The sequence below is a fragment of the Chenopodium album genome, chromosome 27 (assembly GCF_948465745.1).
Source record: "Chenopodium album chromosome 27, dcCheAlbu1.1, whole genome shotgun sequence".
NCBI classification, from domain to species: Eukaryota; Viridiplantae; Streptophyta; class Magnoliopsida; order Caryophyllales; family Amaranthaceae; genus Chenopodium; species Chenopodium album.
The window spans coordinates 33,601,358-33,619,560 of NC_137860.1; the positions used below are offsets into that span (position 1 = coordinate 33,601,358).

General features: G+C 34.2%; 3 protein-coding genes across 4 annotated transcripts; 2 read left to right on the forward strand and 1 right to left on the reverse strand.

The window, feature by feature from the left end:
• The first annotated feature begins 822 nt into the window (after positions 1–822).
• Positions 823–5,608, forward strand: LOC145619417 (translocase of chloroplast 34-like). The gene is made up of 8 exons (XM_081674101.1): positions 823–1,029; positions 1,393–1,504; positions 1,627–1,734; positions 2,436–2,560; positions 3,216–3,477; positions 4,381–4,449; positions 4,550–4,711; positions 5,183–5,608. The coding sequence occupies exons 2-8, from the start codon at positions 1,406–1,408 to the stop codon at positions 5,288–5,290; spliced, it is 933 nt and encodes a 310-aa protein (XP_081530227.1). The 5' UTR covers positions 823–1,029; positions 1,393–1,405; the 3' UTR covers positions 5,291–5,608.
• A 1,735-nt stretch (positions 5,609–7,343) lies between these two features.
• LOC145619393 (uncharacterized) lies at positions 7,344–12,933 on the forward strand. The gene is made up of 5 exons (XM_081674076.1): positions 7,344–7,814; positions 11,300–11,596; positions 11,687–11,914; positions 12,207–12,335; positions 12,522–12,933. Exons 1-5 carry the CDS (start codon positions 7,572–7,574, stop codon positions 12,726–12,728), a joined length of 1,104 nt encoding a protein of 367 aa, XP_081530202.1. The 5' UTR covers positions 7,344–7,571; the 3' UTR covers positions 12,729–12,933.
• Positions 12,934–13,318: 385 nt separating this feature from the next.
• Positions 13,319–15,042, reverse strand: LOC145619394 (uncharacterized). Of its 2 annotated transcripts, none has more exons than XM_081674077.1 (3): positions 14,844–15,042; positions 14,605–14,698; positions 13,319–14,284 (listed from the first exon to the last, which is right to left on the reverse strand). In XM_081674077.1, the coding sequence occupies exons 1-3, from the start codon at positions 14,939–14,941 to the stop codon at positions 13,517–13,519; spliced, it is 960 nt and encodes a 319-aa protein (XP_081530203.1). In that variant the 5' UTR covers positions 14,942–15,042; the 3' UTR covers positions 13,319–13,516. The 2 variants fall into 2 exon arrangements, with proteins under 2 accessions (XP_081530203.1, XP_081530204.1); XM_081674078.1 differs by having other exon boundaries at positions 13,331–14,269.
• Between the last annotated feature and the right edge of the window lie 3,161 nt (positions 15,043–18,203).

Consider the following 18,203-nt stretch of genomic DNA (forward strand, 5'->3'; position numbering starts at 1 on the left):
AAATGGTACATCAAAATATTATACCATTGTGAGATATAATAGTAGTACTAAGATCTAATGGTACAATATACATGTATAATAGTACAAAAAATGTACCACTGTAACCATAAAAAGTACCATTCTGGATGTCAAACCTCAGCGCTTTTCCACTTTTTCCCTCCTATATGCAAAAAATGCATATAGGGACTATGCGACTAGTGGGACTCAGTTCGGTCCACGCATACAAGTACTTTGCAAAGTACTCGTAATAACATTTTTATACGGTGAAATCTAGCTATACATACCGGTATTTCGGTAATATCTCGCTAAAAAAAAGTACTGGTATTAAGAATTACATCTGATCAATATAACAAATAACCTACCCTTAAGAAAGATGGTGAGCCTAGAATTTTTGAAACTGGAACTTTGTTTCCTCCTAGGTCGATCAGTTGTTTGGTTTCTACCCAAAATATTAATAAAAACACGATTTCAACACCGGTAATGATTTTGCAATCAGCTGATGGTGGTTTGTTGGGAGGGGGTCAAAAGGAGTGTTAGATTGAGTTAGAGAGGTGAAAATATAAAAATACACGTAAGGATAATCATTCAATCTAAAATGCAGGCATTACCTGATAAAAAACGGACGTCGTTTAATAATCTTTACTACTTATTGGTTGTATTTTAACTTGTTATGTAACACTGGTTCAAGTTTTACCCTCTCACCGTCCACTGTAAAGAACGGTTAATAGCTAATCGGTTGATCCACACTACTCACCAATCACTACTTAACTCATTTGTCACCTCTACTTTGGCGTCGTAGTTGTCTATTGTTCTACTCTACAATTTGGGTCCACCGACCTCTTATTAGGAAATCAGGTGGGGTGGAGAGAGACGGATACTAGCGCGAGAGAGGCAAAGAAAGCGAGAGAAAGAGCAAAACAACAGGGCATTGAAGTTGATAAGGCTGGGGTTTTAGCTAAAGCCCTTATCTTTCCTCTTTCTCTATTGACGCCTTCTTTCTCCTTTCGCCCTTCAACACCAATATACTCTGTAAGTTTCTCTTTCTTAAAACTCCATTGTTTCTGGGTTTTCTTAGGGTTTTTTTAAAACGCTTTATTGAATACCCACGTAAATTTTAATGATTAATTGCTTAATATGATATTTAATTGTTTAAATTTTGAAAATTTTTGATGGGTTTGAGTGAATTTTAAGTGGGCACTATTATTGATTTGGCCCCTCTTCAAATTAGGGTTTTTTTCGACTGTAGTTTTGAAGTTTTAATTTTTAGGGTGGACAATGGATTACATTATCATCTACTAGTAGAATTTTTTTTTGTTTTCGGATTGAATTTGGTTTTTTGAAAGGAATTTCGAATTTTAGGTCTTTTTTTTTTTTTTTGGGTGAATTGAGCAGGTGAAAGATTAGGATGGCTGGCCAAATAGTTCGTGAATGGAGTGGAATTCAGCAGTTTCCGCTTGCAACTCAAACTAAGTTGCTCGAATATTTGGGAACATTGAAGCAAGAGGTTTGGCTCTTTTTTTGCATTACAGCTGTATTGGTTCATGTGAAATTGTTTTTTTTTGGGGGGGGGGGGGGTTTATTCAGTGAATTCTGATAAACATGTTTGTTGTGATGGTTTGATTGTAGAATGTGGATTCACTAACTATCCTTGTTATGGGAAAAGGCGGTGTTGGGAAATCGTCTACTGTAAACTCAGTCATTGGTGAACGAGTAGTTGCTGTCAGTGCTTTTCAGGTATGGTTTCATTGCCTTGGTTGCTATAAATGGCTTTTTGTTAGTGTACTGTTTTTCTGTAATTCCTGTTCATTTCATGATATAGTAAACTTGCATAATTACTCATTGTCTAAGTCATGGTTTCCCAAATACTTAAAATGTTTGAAGGTATATAATGGAAAATATGCGAATTATTTTCTTTCTGTTAGCACTCAAGTTCACAGCCCTTTGAGGGAACCTATGAAGGTAGAAACCACCAAATGGAATTTATAGTGGTCAAATTAAATTCATAGTTGGACTGTTTTTTTTTTGCTTTAGTTCGATGGTTCAAGCCTCCTCAGTTTCCTTGAAAATTATGAGTTCCATCTGATCCTATTTGGTACTGAAGGTTTGACGCGTCAAGATTAAATCATATATAGGGTGAAAAGATTTCATGGGAGACATGCTCGGTGGGTGATCCAAAATCGGAGCATAGAGTTACCTTGGACTTTAGGTTGATTGATGGATTACATAGTTGGTTAAGTTATTGGCCTTACTGTACATTTACATTTTTTCCCTTTGACAAGGTACACAATATGTAGTACTTTTATCACTTTGTATTAACATTGACTTGGAAGGGACACAAGCACACAACCAATATTTTGCTCTTTTCTTTTGTGGCATGAGGCGGTTGTTATCTTTTCCTTTGCGAATTTTTTAACTCTTTGTTGATTGATTGTCAGTCTGAAGCATCAAGGCCTGTGATGATATCTCGTTCAAGAGCAGGATTTACATTGAACATTGTTGACACACCAGGTCTAGTTGAAGGTGGATATGTGAATGACCGTGCTATTGATATGATTAAAAGGTTTGTGCTGAATGATACTTGTCATATTGTTAATTTGGATTCATAGTAATTCTCTATAGTCAGTGATGATGCATGCTTATAGTCCATAAAGTATTCCTCTCTATTGGATTGTGTTTTTTTTAAAAAAATTTTTTATTTTATATTTGTTGATATAGCTTTCTAGTCTGTTTCTACGTATCCTTAATTGGGCACTGGGAAAACGATTTTTACTGTTGTGCTTATGATCCAATTTTTTTTGTGAAAAGTGATTCTGTTTCTTCCTCAGCTATGAATCTGCTGGTTGGTACTCATTTTTCCTTGTGGGAAAATGTTCTTGTGCATAACTTAGATGCCTTTAAATATATATTTCTGGAGCTTTTCTAGCTGTCTGTTAAGTTTTTTTAGCATACAGTGTCATAAATGGCAGCAAACTTCAGCTGCAATCATCTTGCTAAGCTGTATAATGATTATGGATTTGTTTCATTCCCGACTTGAGCATTTGTGGTATGTGAGCACCTGAACATATTTGTTTTGGTATCAGGGCTGGATAGATTATTTTTTTGGCAATCCGACTTTCTCAATGTATTGTGATCATTTAATTGTTCTTCTTCTTATTTTGCCTTCTCTTGTTGTCCTTGTCTTATTTCTAACTCTCCTTTTGATTCGGTTTGAGCAGCTTTCTTTTGGATAAAACCATCGATGTATTGCTGTATGTGGACCGCTTAGATGCCTACAGAGTGGATACATTGGACAGGCAAATTATCAAAGCTATTACCGATAGTTTTGGAAAAGAAATTTGGAACCGTGCTGCTATTGTCCTCACTCATGCTCAGCTTTCACCCCCAGATGGCCTGAGTTATGAAGACTTCTTCAGTAAAAGATCTGAGGCTCTTCTAAAAGTTGTCCGCCTTGGGGGGCGAATAAAGAAGCAGGACCTTGTATGGCATCTTCATCTTTTTGCCTTTTTTATCCATACTCTTTTCATTTTTGACTTTGTCGTACGGTGCCTTAGGACGTATCATGTTAGCCAACCCCATATCATTTAGGGACTAAGGCTTTATTGTTGTTGTTGTACTTCTGTTTGCATTGCGTGTCTCTTGCATTTCATGTTAATCAGCGTATGTTATTATGATGTTTAATGGTATTGTATACCTGTTTCATTACCCCTTTGTTTACTCTGGGAGGGTAGAAGTGCTTGCGGGAAATAACATGACTAATTGGTTGTCCACCGTGTCCATCTGAGTTTTAGTTGCCACCACATGTACCGTGCTTAGCTTTCTTGGAAGCTGTTGTAAATACAGGAAAAAACATCTATTTTGTGATAATTACTCCTTGGAAAGACTAGTAAATGCATTTCTAATTTTTGATTTATTTGTCAAAGGTCCTAATTACTGAGTTGACTACTGCTTAATTGCATGGCATGCTCTTTGCTGAAATTGTCTACAACATTTGGGTTTCGGAGAAATCAGAAATTATTCAATGATGATTGTAGTATTTGTAATTCTTCGTTTAAACATATAGTCAATAACACAATCTTGCCAAAGAATTGCAAGATTGTGTTCTTGGTATAAGCTATTAGTTAATGTCTGGCATTTATTTTGGTTCTCTTGTTTTAGAATGATCTTGCTTATATACATGAATAGACCCTTTACTTGTGTTTCTACTTCATACAAGGACCATTGCCCACAGGTATAAAGTTAATTTTCAAGCAATTTTTTATCCTTATAACACATAATAGAAACCAATTTATCTCTGGAATCCTATTTCCTTCATATATGGCGTGTTTAGTTGTGTTTACCATATTCTAAACATTTTGTTCTTTTTGTTTATTTTTCTCCTAGGCATTCTCCATGCCTGTAATTTTGGTTGAGAACAGTGGGCGATGCAATAAAAATGAAAGTGGTGAAAAGGTCAGTTGCTTATCTATTCACTCCTGCTGCCTTTTTTAGAATTTGTTATCAGCTTCTTCTAGTACCATAAGTTCACTGATAATTGCTGCTATCATTATAGGTTCTTCCTAACGGAATATCATGGATACCAAATTTGGTGAAAACTATCATAGATGTTGTTTCAAATGGAAGTAAGGGTATTTTGGTTGACAAGAAGTTGATTGAGGGACCTAACCCAAATGAACAACACAAATGGTGGATACCCTTGATTGCAGCAGCTCAAGTAAGTTTCTAAATATACAAGATTAGCTAACATATATGTGGCTCTGTTATTGTAGTGTTTTGACATTTAACCGAGTTATCTCGCAAATAAAACATGCAAAATTTTCAAAATAAATAAAAAAATATTTAAAAATAAATAAATAAATAAAATTTGTTGGCTGTGGAAGGCAAAAGTAATGTGCAGCTTGTTCCTTGTAGTGTAGAGAAGTACATTTTGTTAGCCCTATTTCCATCTTCTTGATACCCGAATATAGTTTCTTTCCCCTTTTCACTTGTAGTCTATATTCATTCTGATAATTTTAGCAGCGTCTCAACAATGTGATGGTTTGTTATCAGAATGAGTATACAGACAATATTGTCTCTTGGCAAATCTTACTCTATAAGGCCATAATTCAGTTCTCTAGTTTGCTAATTTTGAAGAGTTCCTCAAACAGAACATTTATGTTGTGATTTGACCTTTTTTTGGCTGCAGTATCTTTTGGTACAGAAGATTCGTGGTTTGATCAAAGATGATATCGCGAAGGAAAGTAAGCCTGCATGGGAACTCCGAGATATTGGTGCAGCCAAGCGCAAATTCTAATGGGCTCTCAGTCTGCTTCTCTCTCTTCCCTCTGACAGCAACTCAACTGTGTTTCTCATCACTTCTATAGAGGTTGTTACAGTCAGCGTAGTGGTAACCTTCGGCAACTTGAGCGATTTTGAGTATCTATGAGAGCTGGCTCTTTTATCTATCTATTTATTGTTATTTTAGTATTCAGGCAATGAAATTACGCTATATTATTTTTTATTTCAATCTGGTTGGCTAGAACTACTACTATTGTATCTAATGAAGTACCAAATAATTTTCACTTAATGAGGAAGCTGGTTTTGTAAAAATATTTGCAGTATTGCCGTGGAATCTGTATCTCTGTTTTTGTGGTTGGATGTGCTTGCAGTCTTGCACAAAGGTAAAAATTAAGGTACTGTATTGTATTTCACAGAATAATTCATAAAGAAATACATTTAAGTTTGCGCTTAATAAAATTCGTGTATTAGGATAAACCTCGAGGATTGAAGGTCTTTATTTTATATACTTCGTATATTATTCCGTATTAAGTTAGCGTAATAAATCAAATAATTGGCACTGAATGACGTTTATTAACGAAACTGTATGATTAGAAAGAGAATTAGAGAAACGAGTTATTGCTTTCTTGAAGACCATGGACCAAACATGATAGGTAATTGAGTTATTGCGCCAAAAGGTAGTCCTTGTGATCCTCAATAGGGTGGGTAGGATTGTGCCATAATGTCTTTCTCAACCAAAATTAGCAGTGCTATTATATTAACAACTAGTCCTTTGAGCTGTCGGATTATATGGTTGTTTTTTATAGGATTTATTAGAGTTAATTTGGAATGCACTTATTTATTTGATTATAAGTATCACATATTGAGACACACTCCGTATAATATAGACGATAACTATATGAAACAAGTTTCGGTCATTAGTAGTTTATACGTAAAAATTGGACAAGTCTAAATCGACTAAATGTGACAAAGAAATATGGACAAAAAGAGAAAAATTAGGTTGAGTGGCTATCCATTTCATCCTTGGAAGACTCTACACAGTGCTTATGGCTTTTGGCAATGTGAATCAGATTCTTGTATGATTGTCATTTTCTTTTGTTAAGTGGAGTGTCCTTCTTGTTATTGTCAATTTTATCTAGTATACTTCTTACATTTGTTATTTTCTACAAAAAAAGAACTTTATCCAATTTACATCCTAGGAAACCTTTTATCAAAAGCATTATATCTTTATGACAAGTCTTGTCAATCCATCCAAGTAATCTCAAAGATCATATTTCTATTAGGTTGTTTCAGTATAAAAAATAATGTAACTATCTCATTAGGTCATTCAACTGCAACAGCATAATCATTGTGAATTGGTCATTGATTTGTATTTGTTTGGAAGACTTTCCTACATAATGACTTTGAGCAGTATTATCTCATTGTCATTCATATATAAGAGTACTTTATAATTGGAATGTAAGAAGGGTAGAAGGATTACTTAACTACGTAATGTATTAAGTTCTTTGTAAACCACTCTCACAAGCTTCTAGCCCAAACCCTCACTACTCCATGGGATCTCTAAGTCGAGGTTTCGAGTTTTGGCAAAATGTATCACATTCACCCAATCGTCCACACCTCACAATTTATGTAGCTTATGCTTAATATTTTATATTAGATAAAATTTAGTCAATTGCTCGATCACTTAAAAACCATCACAATCCAATTAAATTGACTCGATTCGACCCTCGCCCTATATAAACAATTCATTTAACAAAACTAAAGATACTAACTCGACCAACTAAAAACAATCACAATCCAAACAAATTGACCCAATTCGACCCACACCCAATCTAACAATCCATTTAACAAAATCCAAAGATAATGACCAACAAAAGATAAAAACAATGAGATCACTCCATTGTCAACCCCAAAACATAGAATCTCCACCATAAAATTTGGTGGTAGTCTAAATTACCCCTTTTGAAATTCCACATCCACGTGTCTCATCCTCAAGCACTTTCGTGTCAAAACACTTCTCTTTCTCTCTGTTGAGCGTTTCACAATCAAATCACCCACGTTCATAGTATTATAAAAGCAGGTCGTAAGTAAGAACACGAGGATTAGCTGAGAGTTTCGCCAAAAAAAAAAAATCACAAGTTACACACTCTAAAGTTAGCTCTTCATTAAAAAAGTTTGCAAATTGGGCAATTAATTGACCAAAATTTAAAAAACTAAATTCTGGGTTTTTCTGGGATTTCCTTAAAAATTTGTGGGTGTGAATTAATTTTTAAAAAAGAATAAAAATTGATCAACCAATGGAAGGAAAGAAAAAGGTGTTGGAAGGAGGACAGGTAATGGACGGTTCAGATATAATGGAGTTGGTTGAAAATAAGGAGGTGTTCAGTAAATATGTGGATCACAAGTTCAAAGAACTTGATGTTGATAATGATGGTAAGTTATCTGTGAAAGAACTTCAACCTGCTGTTGCTGATATTGGTGTTGCTCTTGGTCTTCCTCCTAAAGGCTCTTCTTCTGACTCTGATCACATCTATTCCGAGGTCAGTTCGTCTTTTCTACCTTTCGAGTACATGTTAATATGTTACTTCGATTAATGGAGTATATAAATCGATCATGGCTTTAAATATTGTTATGTTATGTTTTGTTAATCCGGTAACTTTTTACGTATTTTGCTTGACTTTTTGTTGTGTAACTAATACGTAGTCTGAAGGTCAGGCTAACACATGTATATGTGTATGTTAATTATGTTATTATCGTATGAGTAAGTTTGATTTTATAATTGTCGTTATTAGGTGTACGTCTAGTATCTAATTTGTAACTGTGTTGGGTTCTTATTCGTTTTCATACAATATAGGTTATATGGAGAATTTAATACAAGTGCCAGAGAAGTGAACAATTAGGAAATGACCCAAATAGGTGTGAATGTGTGATACTCATTTCGCCCACAAATAATCTTCGTGTATTCCTTATAGAATGTCCTCAAAAACAATCTTCTGAGTTATTGATATGTTATTTGTGGACGGAGGGGAGTATGGGTTATGTAATTGGCTTCTAGGGACTAGGGAGTGGAATGGTGAAAAACGTGGGATATTATGTCACACTGGTGAATTAGATAAAATTAAGATTGTTTACTGCAAAATTGAAGCTCACAAGTTCTTCATTGTGGACAAATTTTTTGGTCCCACAAAGTAGTAAAACTAAGTGGTTTTGAAGAATTGAAAAAGAGGGGCCATAAGCTTTCGTTTTTATTGTGTGGTATGTGAAAAGATCCAAATTTGAATAGTTTAGGTAGTTTAATTAGTTAACTTCTTCATGAGATACTGAAAACTGGTTGAAAAAATATCTGTTTCAGAGTTCTTTCTTAGATAATTAGATGCTATAGTCTGTAAGAATTTGTACACCTCTATGTCAATTTTTGTGCATCATCGTGGACCCAAAGGTAAAAGTGATTTGAAGGATGAATTGTCTAGAAATTGTACTAGAGATTTGGAATTGAAAATGGTCCAACAAAATCAATTTGTCGGTGCCTTTTTAGCTAACAAGGTTTGAAAGCCATATGAGTGATATGACCGATTTTGCATGTTCTCATGAATCCAAAAAGGAAACAGATGAGGGTCTACACGGTGGGCAGAACCCTGTAGAGTGTTTACGGCCCGTGTTTATCATGGTTTTCATCACATTGCCTGTTTTAGAGAGGTTGTAAGAATATTGTGAAGTACGTTGTCGTAGAATGTAGATATTGTACTACTGTGTGATTGTGTCATTGATTTGTATACTTCTAACTTTCTAAGACTTTTATCAATGTGTATCTACTAGGAAGTTATATTTCTTTTACGGTAGCTGCCTAGCTGGTTTAACATATCTGGAGGCATAGTTGTTACTTAGTTCATCAAGGAAAACTGTATTTAAGATTGGCTCCTGCTAGATCATTCTACCAAGTACCGAATATTGAAATTAGGAAAATCATTTTAAGAATGGCTTTAGCTGGATCATTCTACCAAGTTACAACCTTGACATTAGTAAATGTTTGCAAATTGGTCCTACATGTCACTCATAGTTGATTTCATAGCACTTATTATAGATTCTGACTTTATGGTTACTCATTAGGATGAAGTTTCATGTTTTAATAAGTAAAGTAAAAATTAAAAGTATAAGCTCTTGAAAAAAGTCTCAAGGAGCTATAGACCTTAGGCTGAAAGGGAGTTAGTATTATTGTGATTGATGAGGTTGGTTGACTTAAGTTGTTGATAGAAAGGGATGAAGTTTATTGAGCAGAAAAGTATAAAAACGTTTTTTTTTTTTTTTTTTTTTTTTGACATCATTGCATAATTGTTAAAACAGGTATGCATAATTGTTTAAACCTTAGCTTTGTAGATTGATAGTTGCTTAATACATATTAAATGGCAAAAAAGACAGAAAAGTGACCGGCCTTAATATCCTGCTTTTTCTTTTGATCTTTTGGAGTCTCTTTCTGAAAGTAACTGCTATATTGGCGAAAGAAATTACCACAAATACTAATTTTCTGTGGTTTTGAATAAATCGAAAATTGATGATCCTTGTTTGAGCTTTGAAGCTTAATTTCGTACTAGTATATTTCTTGTTACTTGGTATGTCAGTTTCCAATTTGTGCTTCAAGAAGCAAGATTCTGCTACTTGATTAATTCAAAAATTTTAATGCAGAAGATCGCAAATCATAGTTACTAAGCTTCCTCTAGAAATATTGTAGGCTCCTACTCAACATGTCATGAACATTTCTCTAGCCGGCTAGACCTTTCTTTTAATAGAAGAAGTCTCTAGTAAACTCGATGCTCTGAAGAATCTTATGTTTGTTTATGCAGAAAATTATAGACTAAGTAGTTAGATAACCGCGAATAGTGGCAGACCATCCTACCAAATGATCCCTATAATGACCTAATTTATTTTTTTATGAGGTCAATATAATATCCTGCAGACCAGCCAAAAAGTTGGCCGCCGGAAGCTTTTTTATGCAGATAAGAAAAAGAGCATTTTTATAATCATACCCACATCACCGTTTCAGCACTAAGTTTCCCAGAATTTGGGATTGTTGGAATGGGGAAGGAAAAGTTGAAAGGGGTTAGGCTCTACCTTTTGTAGCTAATAAGGTAAATCATAAGCTGTACAAGAAACTCAATTCGATTCTGTCCCTAATAGTTACTGAAATTTCCCAAGTCTATTATTTGTAACTTATAATGTTTGATCTATCGTAGTATATTAATATCATGAGACCTAAATAGGATCGGTCTCTCAATTTACCATGACCGAATTGTATACCTCTCACCCAAATATGACTAGATCCAAACAACCGAGTTGACACCTCTATTATGAAGTGAGAAGAGTGGTCCTGTGTTTATCATAGTTATTTTAGGCAACTTGCAAGTGCTTATGTAATGATTAAGACTTCAAGCAAATAGAGCATGAGGCATTTGAAACTATCCTGCTTTGGCCGAAAGTGCTCTTTGGAGTGGGGACCTCCAAGAGAGTTGGTAGTCAATTTTAACTGGTTGAAGAGGCAGGCTAACCTTTCAGATCACAATTTTTATGAGGATCTTAATTAACCTCATAGTTTAGGCAATTAATATGGACAAGGACCACAATTTAGGAAAATATATTAAGATAAGTACACCTAAAGTTATGGAGTATACCAATAGGATGGCTTGGTCGGTTTGTGAAATGTCTCTATCTGCCAATTGAAACTGCAGATCATATAGAGTTCAAAAAATGCAGGTCTGTGAGCTGTTTGGGTTAAAAGGTCAACGACTAACATATTAGTTGTGAGATTCACATTTTTAAAGGATGGTGAAAGGTGATATTAAGGTACAAATTATCTGATAGTTCAAAGATGTTAAAATGGAGGAACTTATTACCCATGTAATTCATGACTTTACTTGTTTGATGGCAAAGAGGGTGGCTTGTAATGAGTGTTTGGGGAACTAAAACATACAAATAGCACTAGATACAGATAACGGTGCAGTAATAATTTATTCATTTCTGGTGGCTATTATAGGTTCTGAATGAATTCACTCATGGTAAAGAAGAGAAAGTAAGCAAGAGCGAGTTTAAAGAAGTTCTCTCAGACATCCTTATAGGCATGGCTGCTGGATTAAAACGGGACCCCATTGTCATCCTCCGCATTGATGGTGAAGAACTTCATGAATATATAAGTAGTCCTGCTTTTGAGACGGATATGGTGTTAATTTTTTCTGAGACTGCTACTCCAAATGCAACTATGTGTGATCACATTGTCAAAGCCTTGCAAAAGCTTGGTGTTGATCAGGGGTTGCCCCCTATTTCAGATTCTTGGGTAATGTACTATTTTTCCTTACTCCTCTTCTTATCAATTATTTCAAGTGCATCATTGACAATACTCTTAGGGTCATGTGTGATTTTGTAGGTTATGAGCAATATTGTAGAACCAGCTTTGGAATTGTGTACTCAGGACTGTAGTAATGATCAGCAACTGATATCATCTCAGGAGACTTTCCTGGAGGAACTCAAGAAAGTACTCGAAAATATAGTTGAGCGTCTTAGAGAGCAACCTGTGATTGTTGCACACACTGAGAACACCTATGATGGAAGTGCCATCAAGACTCTTCTAGCTAATAAGTATGAAACAGACAAGGTAAATCCGTCATCTTGTGACTTATCACACATATGACATATCAGACATAATTATTGAAATGGCTAGATAACAATTCTTACAGCATTACTCGTACTCTTGTCACTTACTACACATATCAGATCTCATACCTTTGTTGGATCCTTGATATTCTGATAGCTGAGTCTGACACTCTACCACGAACCTGTCAAATATTTGTTCCCAGGTCCATGTAGCATAGTTGGAAATCTTAGAATCATTGAGGAAAATTTTGGCTTCAGAAACTAATGTTATTGTTTGTGGGTGATATAACCAGGTACTGAATGCTGTGCTGGAAGCTATACCTAGGGATAAGAATGGAAGATTGTCGAAGGAGTATCTTCGCTTGGCATTAGATTCATTGGCCCCGTCTGCTGGTTTGCCTCCCTATGGTGCGATTGCTGAGGTATATCTAAGCTCTTTTGAATGTACTGTGTCTTAGGTTATGCTAGTTATGTCTCTGTAATCTTTGAAGGCTTAATTTTTAAGCGTAGAAAAAATTGTTAAGGAAGCTGTCTCTCTGTCTTTCATTATTTTTATGTGGTACTTTACTATAAGTCACAGCTGACATAATTCAAAATACTATGAACAGATGGACAAGGTTACTAATGAAGTGTTTAAGATGGTAGATGCTGACGACGGAAAGCTTGTGAAAGAAGAGGAGTTCAAGAAGATCTTGCTGGAGATCTTAGGGAGTCTGATGTTACAATTAGAAGGCAACCCTGTATCAGTTTCAACTAACTCGGTTGTTCATGAGCCCCTTGCCGATCCTACTTCATTTTTGCAGACGGCCTCATGATCTTATCTCTCATATCACTGATAATGCATATAAAAATAAATGAAATCTTATATCCGTGTCTTGAATCACTTATGTATTGGAAGCAATTTCAGTTCATGGTGTTAGTAAATCTTGTGTTGTTCGGCTTCCTATATATGTTTTGTATTTCCATGTAGCTATTGTAATACAGTAATGTATCCCTGGTACTGGGAACGGTTACTTTGCATAGTGTTATCTGCTTGAGAAATGTTGATCAATTCATTTGTTATGCCTCTTACACGCCAATGTCCTTGAGGACCATGACAGTGTATATGCCAATGTCCATAAAGACCATGACAGTGTAAAACTGTAAGGCAAAGCAATCCATGTTGATATAGTAATATGTTAATTTACAAGCCTTTTTATGCAAAGAAATTTCTTCATTATGTAAAATTTGAAATGCTAAGCTATTAGGCAAAGCAATTCATGTAGTTATATGGAGAGCTTATAAGATGTACAGGATATGGAACATGTGATGTCAAATGATGTAGCGACAATCCCATCGTCGAATCCGTTGTTTTTATCCTTAAATGATCTATATATCATTTGAAAGTATGTGTTCTCAGATACATGTAATGATAAAACTTAATATTATAAGATAATGCATCTAATAACTTTCAAATCATCACATTACAAATCTTGTTTGAAAAACAAACTTACAAAATTGTTTGCTTACTCATAAAATAATTTATTTATCAACAACATCATAATATTAAACTTGCATATGTTTGATACAGTATATTCCCAATAGGCCAATACAAATATTAGGCTTACTCTTTAGCTATCCTTGCTTTGAAATGCTCAAGTGGAAGAACCATACTATAAAGATAAAATGCAATGCTAGCTACTATAGGTCCAACCCAAAAAACCCAATGATCATTCCAAAGATGGCCCCCTCTCACAACTGCAGGCCCAATACATCTTGCTGGGTTGATAACTGCTCCAGTGTAGCCCTTCTTGGTTGTCACTGTGGTGGACAGATACATGGTTAGCCCAACCACGATACCGGTGATCGAGCACATCACAAGTTGGCCCAAGGCCTTTGACCGCTGTTGGTCAAAGGCCATCCACACCGAGAATAGGAAAATGAAAGTGTAGATAATCTCGGCCCATAGGCCTTGTGCTGTCTCGATCCCAATTGTGGTGAGGCCTTCTGGCCCGGGGGTGGCCACCGCGAGTGTACACCCCCCTAACAAGTAGCTATTTGTTATTGAACCTTTGACCATTGCCTGAAGTGCCCATGCACCAAGTATAGACCCTATGCATTGGGCTATAAGATAGATCATGGCTCGCGATAAAGATATGAGGCCCATAAAGGCCGCGGAGATGGTGATTGTTGGGTTGCTATGGCCACCCGAAATGGGGTGTGTAGCAAGGCGAAGGAATGCTACAATGAGAGCAACAAAACAAGCAAATACAATGTTGGGTGTTTCATGACTGATCTTAGAGGATATGAAAATGGTATCTAACATGAATACTAAGATGGCTGTGCTTAGGAGTTCTGCCACGGATGCTCTCCATACCTGAAATTGGTCACACTTTATAGTTATTAGCATTAAATTATTAATAAAATGCATATAACAAAGTACCAAAAACAATTAGATTCAAGCTTCATTTACTATATGTGACAATCATTACAAGTATTCAATTTGTGATCAGCGTGTGTGGGTTACTTTCAACCTTAAAATTATAAGCCATGTCTGATACTATTGAATTCCAAATTACATTATAAATTTTTTGAAAGGATTTCACAAATGAAGTTTCTTCTTAAACTTGATTTCGCATTATGCAGGAACACAAAATTAATTTACATTACAAAAGCAATTCACACATTAGACCTTTAGAATGGTGAAAATACCTGTGATGAGAAGATTTCTTCGTAGCCTATCCAGTGAAGGAATTTCGCAGTCCTCCCAACTTTTTTCTCCTCTATAGTTTCCTCTTTTTCATACCTAAAAAATGTTGTATTAATATTAGTGACGCAAATTCAAATTTCAAAGGGATCAAATGATCAATAGTTGCATAAGTTACCATCAAGTTTCGTGTACCTTTTCAATCCATAAAAGGAAAAAAAAATTATGAAGAATAGTAAATTACCAGGGAGTTGAAGCCTTTGAAGGGGGGGTAGCTGAAACTGGAAGAATTCTATTATTTTGAAATTCATTATCTCTATCAACAACAATACTATCAACCATTATTGGAGCAACCAAATATATATTAAAAAACTACGTACAAGTATATGTAGAAGCTGCCTTTTGTTCTATGATGATATGCTATTTTTTATGTAGAGGATTTGTTCTATGGTCTATTACTACAACTATTTGTTACATTTGGACTTGTATATATAGGGCTTCCTATACCCCACTCACTAATATAAAGATATTAATATTATTCTCTCGTATGATTTTTTTTTTTTTTTCATCTAAATTTAAGGCGAAAATGACAGAGATAAATTATAAGAAAAAAAAAATGTTTAATCTAGTAGTTATAATTAATAAAAATAACTTTTTATGGTATAAATAATAAGAAAATACAAGTTTATCTCCTTCATTATTTAAGGAAGTCTACATAATTAAGACATTAGTTCTTCACTAATAAAAGTAGTAATTAGTAATATTGTTCACTTAAACATTATTTTTTATTTTGGTAGATAAGATAAATTGTGATATTAGTTCGAAATTTTTTACATATCAACCCAACCCAAATTAGCATTTTAGACACTTTGAGAATTGTGTTGTATAATTGAATTATTTGGACCTTGGAATTTATAACAATGAGGTATTTTTAATACTTATAAGTTTTAAACAGTTCTTATTTGCCATGTTATGTAATTTTAGTTAAATACACTTATAAATTGTGTGAATAGCATACACTTGTATAGGGTATCCTTTATTATTGTCCCTTTTCAAGTCGATATATGGATAATGAGTTACGTAAACGTTATATGAGTCCTTCGAGTTCACAATTGGATTTTCAAGACTATGACTAGCTAGCTAAGAACATTTCAATTATTGTTATTAGCCATTGCCCTTGGGCACTGGTTAATGATACATTTAATTGAGATATTTGGTGTGTTGTACTTATATGATACTTCCATATCATGATAAGATATTACATACTTATATATACAAAGCAACAATTAACGATATTGCCTCAAAAAAAAAAAAAAAAAAAAAAAAAGCAACTATTAACGATACGTAATTTTTTTTCGAAATATCAATCGTCAATGTGTAACCTCAAATTTGTGAGTAGTAGTGTTTAGAAAAAAAATGCATATATCATGAAATAGATAGAGTAACAATTATACAAAAAACTTATGTAATCTTCATGTTGAGTTTAGTTTATGTTATTATTTAAACTATATGCATTATTTTAAGTAGAAACTTTTTTATTTTTATTTTTATTTTTTATTTTATTTTTTTTATATAAGAAGAAGGACCCTAGTGAGTTAGCATCTGTCACAAGTTAGTTAGCCCAACCACGCATGTCACCACTTGAGACTTGAGAGTGTATATATTTATTGAATGATATTTCTATTTAATTAATTAATTAATCAACACGCTAAACTACGTAGGTGTTTTTTTTTTTTTTTCATTTTTTTCAATGTTGTCCATGCATGAACAAAATAGGATACTATTAATTGACATCTTTTCATGTCTTAAACAAATCAAAATGAAGACTTAATTGGTCAAGTAGTAATTCATTTTCAAAAGTGGGGTAATATAGATCGAACATTTTCCTGCTACAAAACTTAGGGTTCATGACTTAAGGCTATATACTAACAATATTTTGGCAAACAAAAATAATGCAATAAATAGATGTCCTCTCATAAATCTCTTTCCTCTATCCAATTATTTATTGTACAAATTCCATGCACGAAGGGCAAGCTATGTCGTCCACAATGATAAAATTCTTTGTGTGATGGAAATTACTTAGCAAATCCTTTGATACTATTCATATTTATGACAATAAAAAGACTAGTGTGTTCTAGGAATGACTCGTGCATCATGCAAATAATTGTAAAAAAAAATATATACAAAGGACAAATATAGATCGAATTGAAGTATCATATCAAAACGAAACCTAGCTAGCTAGTGAAATATGCAAATATAAGGTATTTGATTCTACATGCAGTGATTGCGGTCGACCAGCTAGGCCCTAACCAAAATTGATCTAATAGGTGGCAAGTGTTTAAAAGCTAGGGGGCTAAAGTCGGATAATAATCTAGATTTGATTTGAATGTCTAATATTTAGAATTAGATATATATCTGGTTTTGGACTCTATATGTAGTGATTGCGAACTTGCAGTCGAGTGACTAGTCCTTAATAAAAATTGATCTTTAATTAGTATCATCCAAGTGGCAAGTGATGGCAAGCTACATACAGTGCGTGGTTCAAGTTGGATATATAATTTAGATCTAATTTGAATGTCCAGTATTTTGAGTTGGATTCTTGGATACCTAGTTCTTACTTCATAATTTATTTAGTTTAATATTTTGGTTCATTTCTAACTAGATCAGTACTATGTAAGATATGATTTATGTAGAATTTTTAAATAGAAAAAAAAACAAACGAAAGAAAAACAAACATGTATTTATGTAGACTTTTTAATGTTGGTAGGTGTAATAATAGGCTTTACATCAAAAAAAAAAAAAAAAATGCTTTAGTACACTAAGGGCCTGTTCTCATTGATTGAACTCAGTTGAACGCTTATTAGAGCTGAACTGAACTGAACTTATTAGAGCTGAACTGAACTGAATATTTTATAAGAGAAGGAAATTAGGAGCTGAACTGTACTGAACTTATTAGAGCTGAATTGAAATGAATATTTTATAAGAGAAGGAAATTATGAGCTGAACTGTACTGAACTTATTAGAGCTGAAATGAACTGAAAATAAACGTATTAGAACAGGCCTTAAATAGTTCCTTTTTTTTTATTTTTTTTTTTTTTGAAACCCACTAAATAGTTCTTAAAACTACATATCTTTTAAAAACAATGTTAGATTTAGAAACAAAAAAAAAAAAAAAATAGAATTGTTTATGGGCCCAATTCCTAGCCCAAGTGATTGGACCAATGATTTGGGCTGCCCAATTTCATTGTTGGTCTAATACTAGCTGCAAAACAATACTTGTAGTTGTAGATCCTATCACTCCTATAAGGCTACTGAGTACTGACCTTAAAATGAGTACTGACCTTAAAATAGAAGCACGATGAAAAGAATTGTGAAAAATCAAGACTTGTCATCCCTAACCCGGTGAAAAATCTAGACGACTTGTCACTCCTGACCCGACGCAAACCTTGACCCATTTATCATATTTTGTAAGACCCAAACAATCCGAAGTTCCAAACCAATCAAGCCGAACGACCCAAAATCTAACCCGAATATGAGCCGTTGACTCGAATTGACAGACCCAATTGGAACTCATCACATAAGACTTGAAATTCAGCGTTAGTCT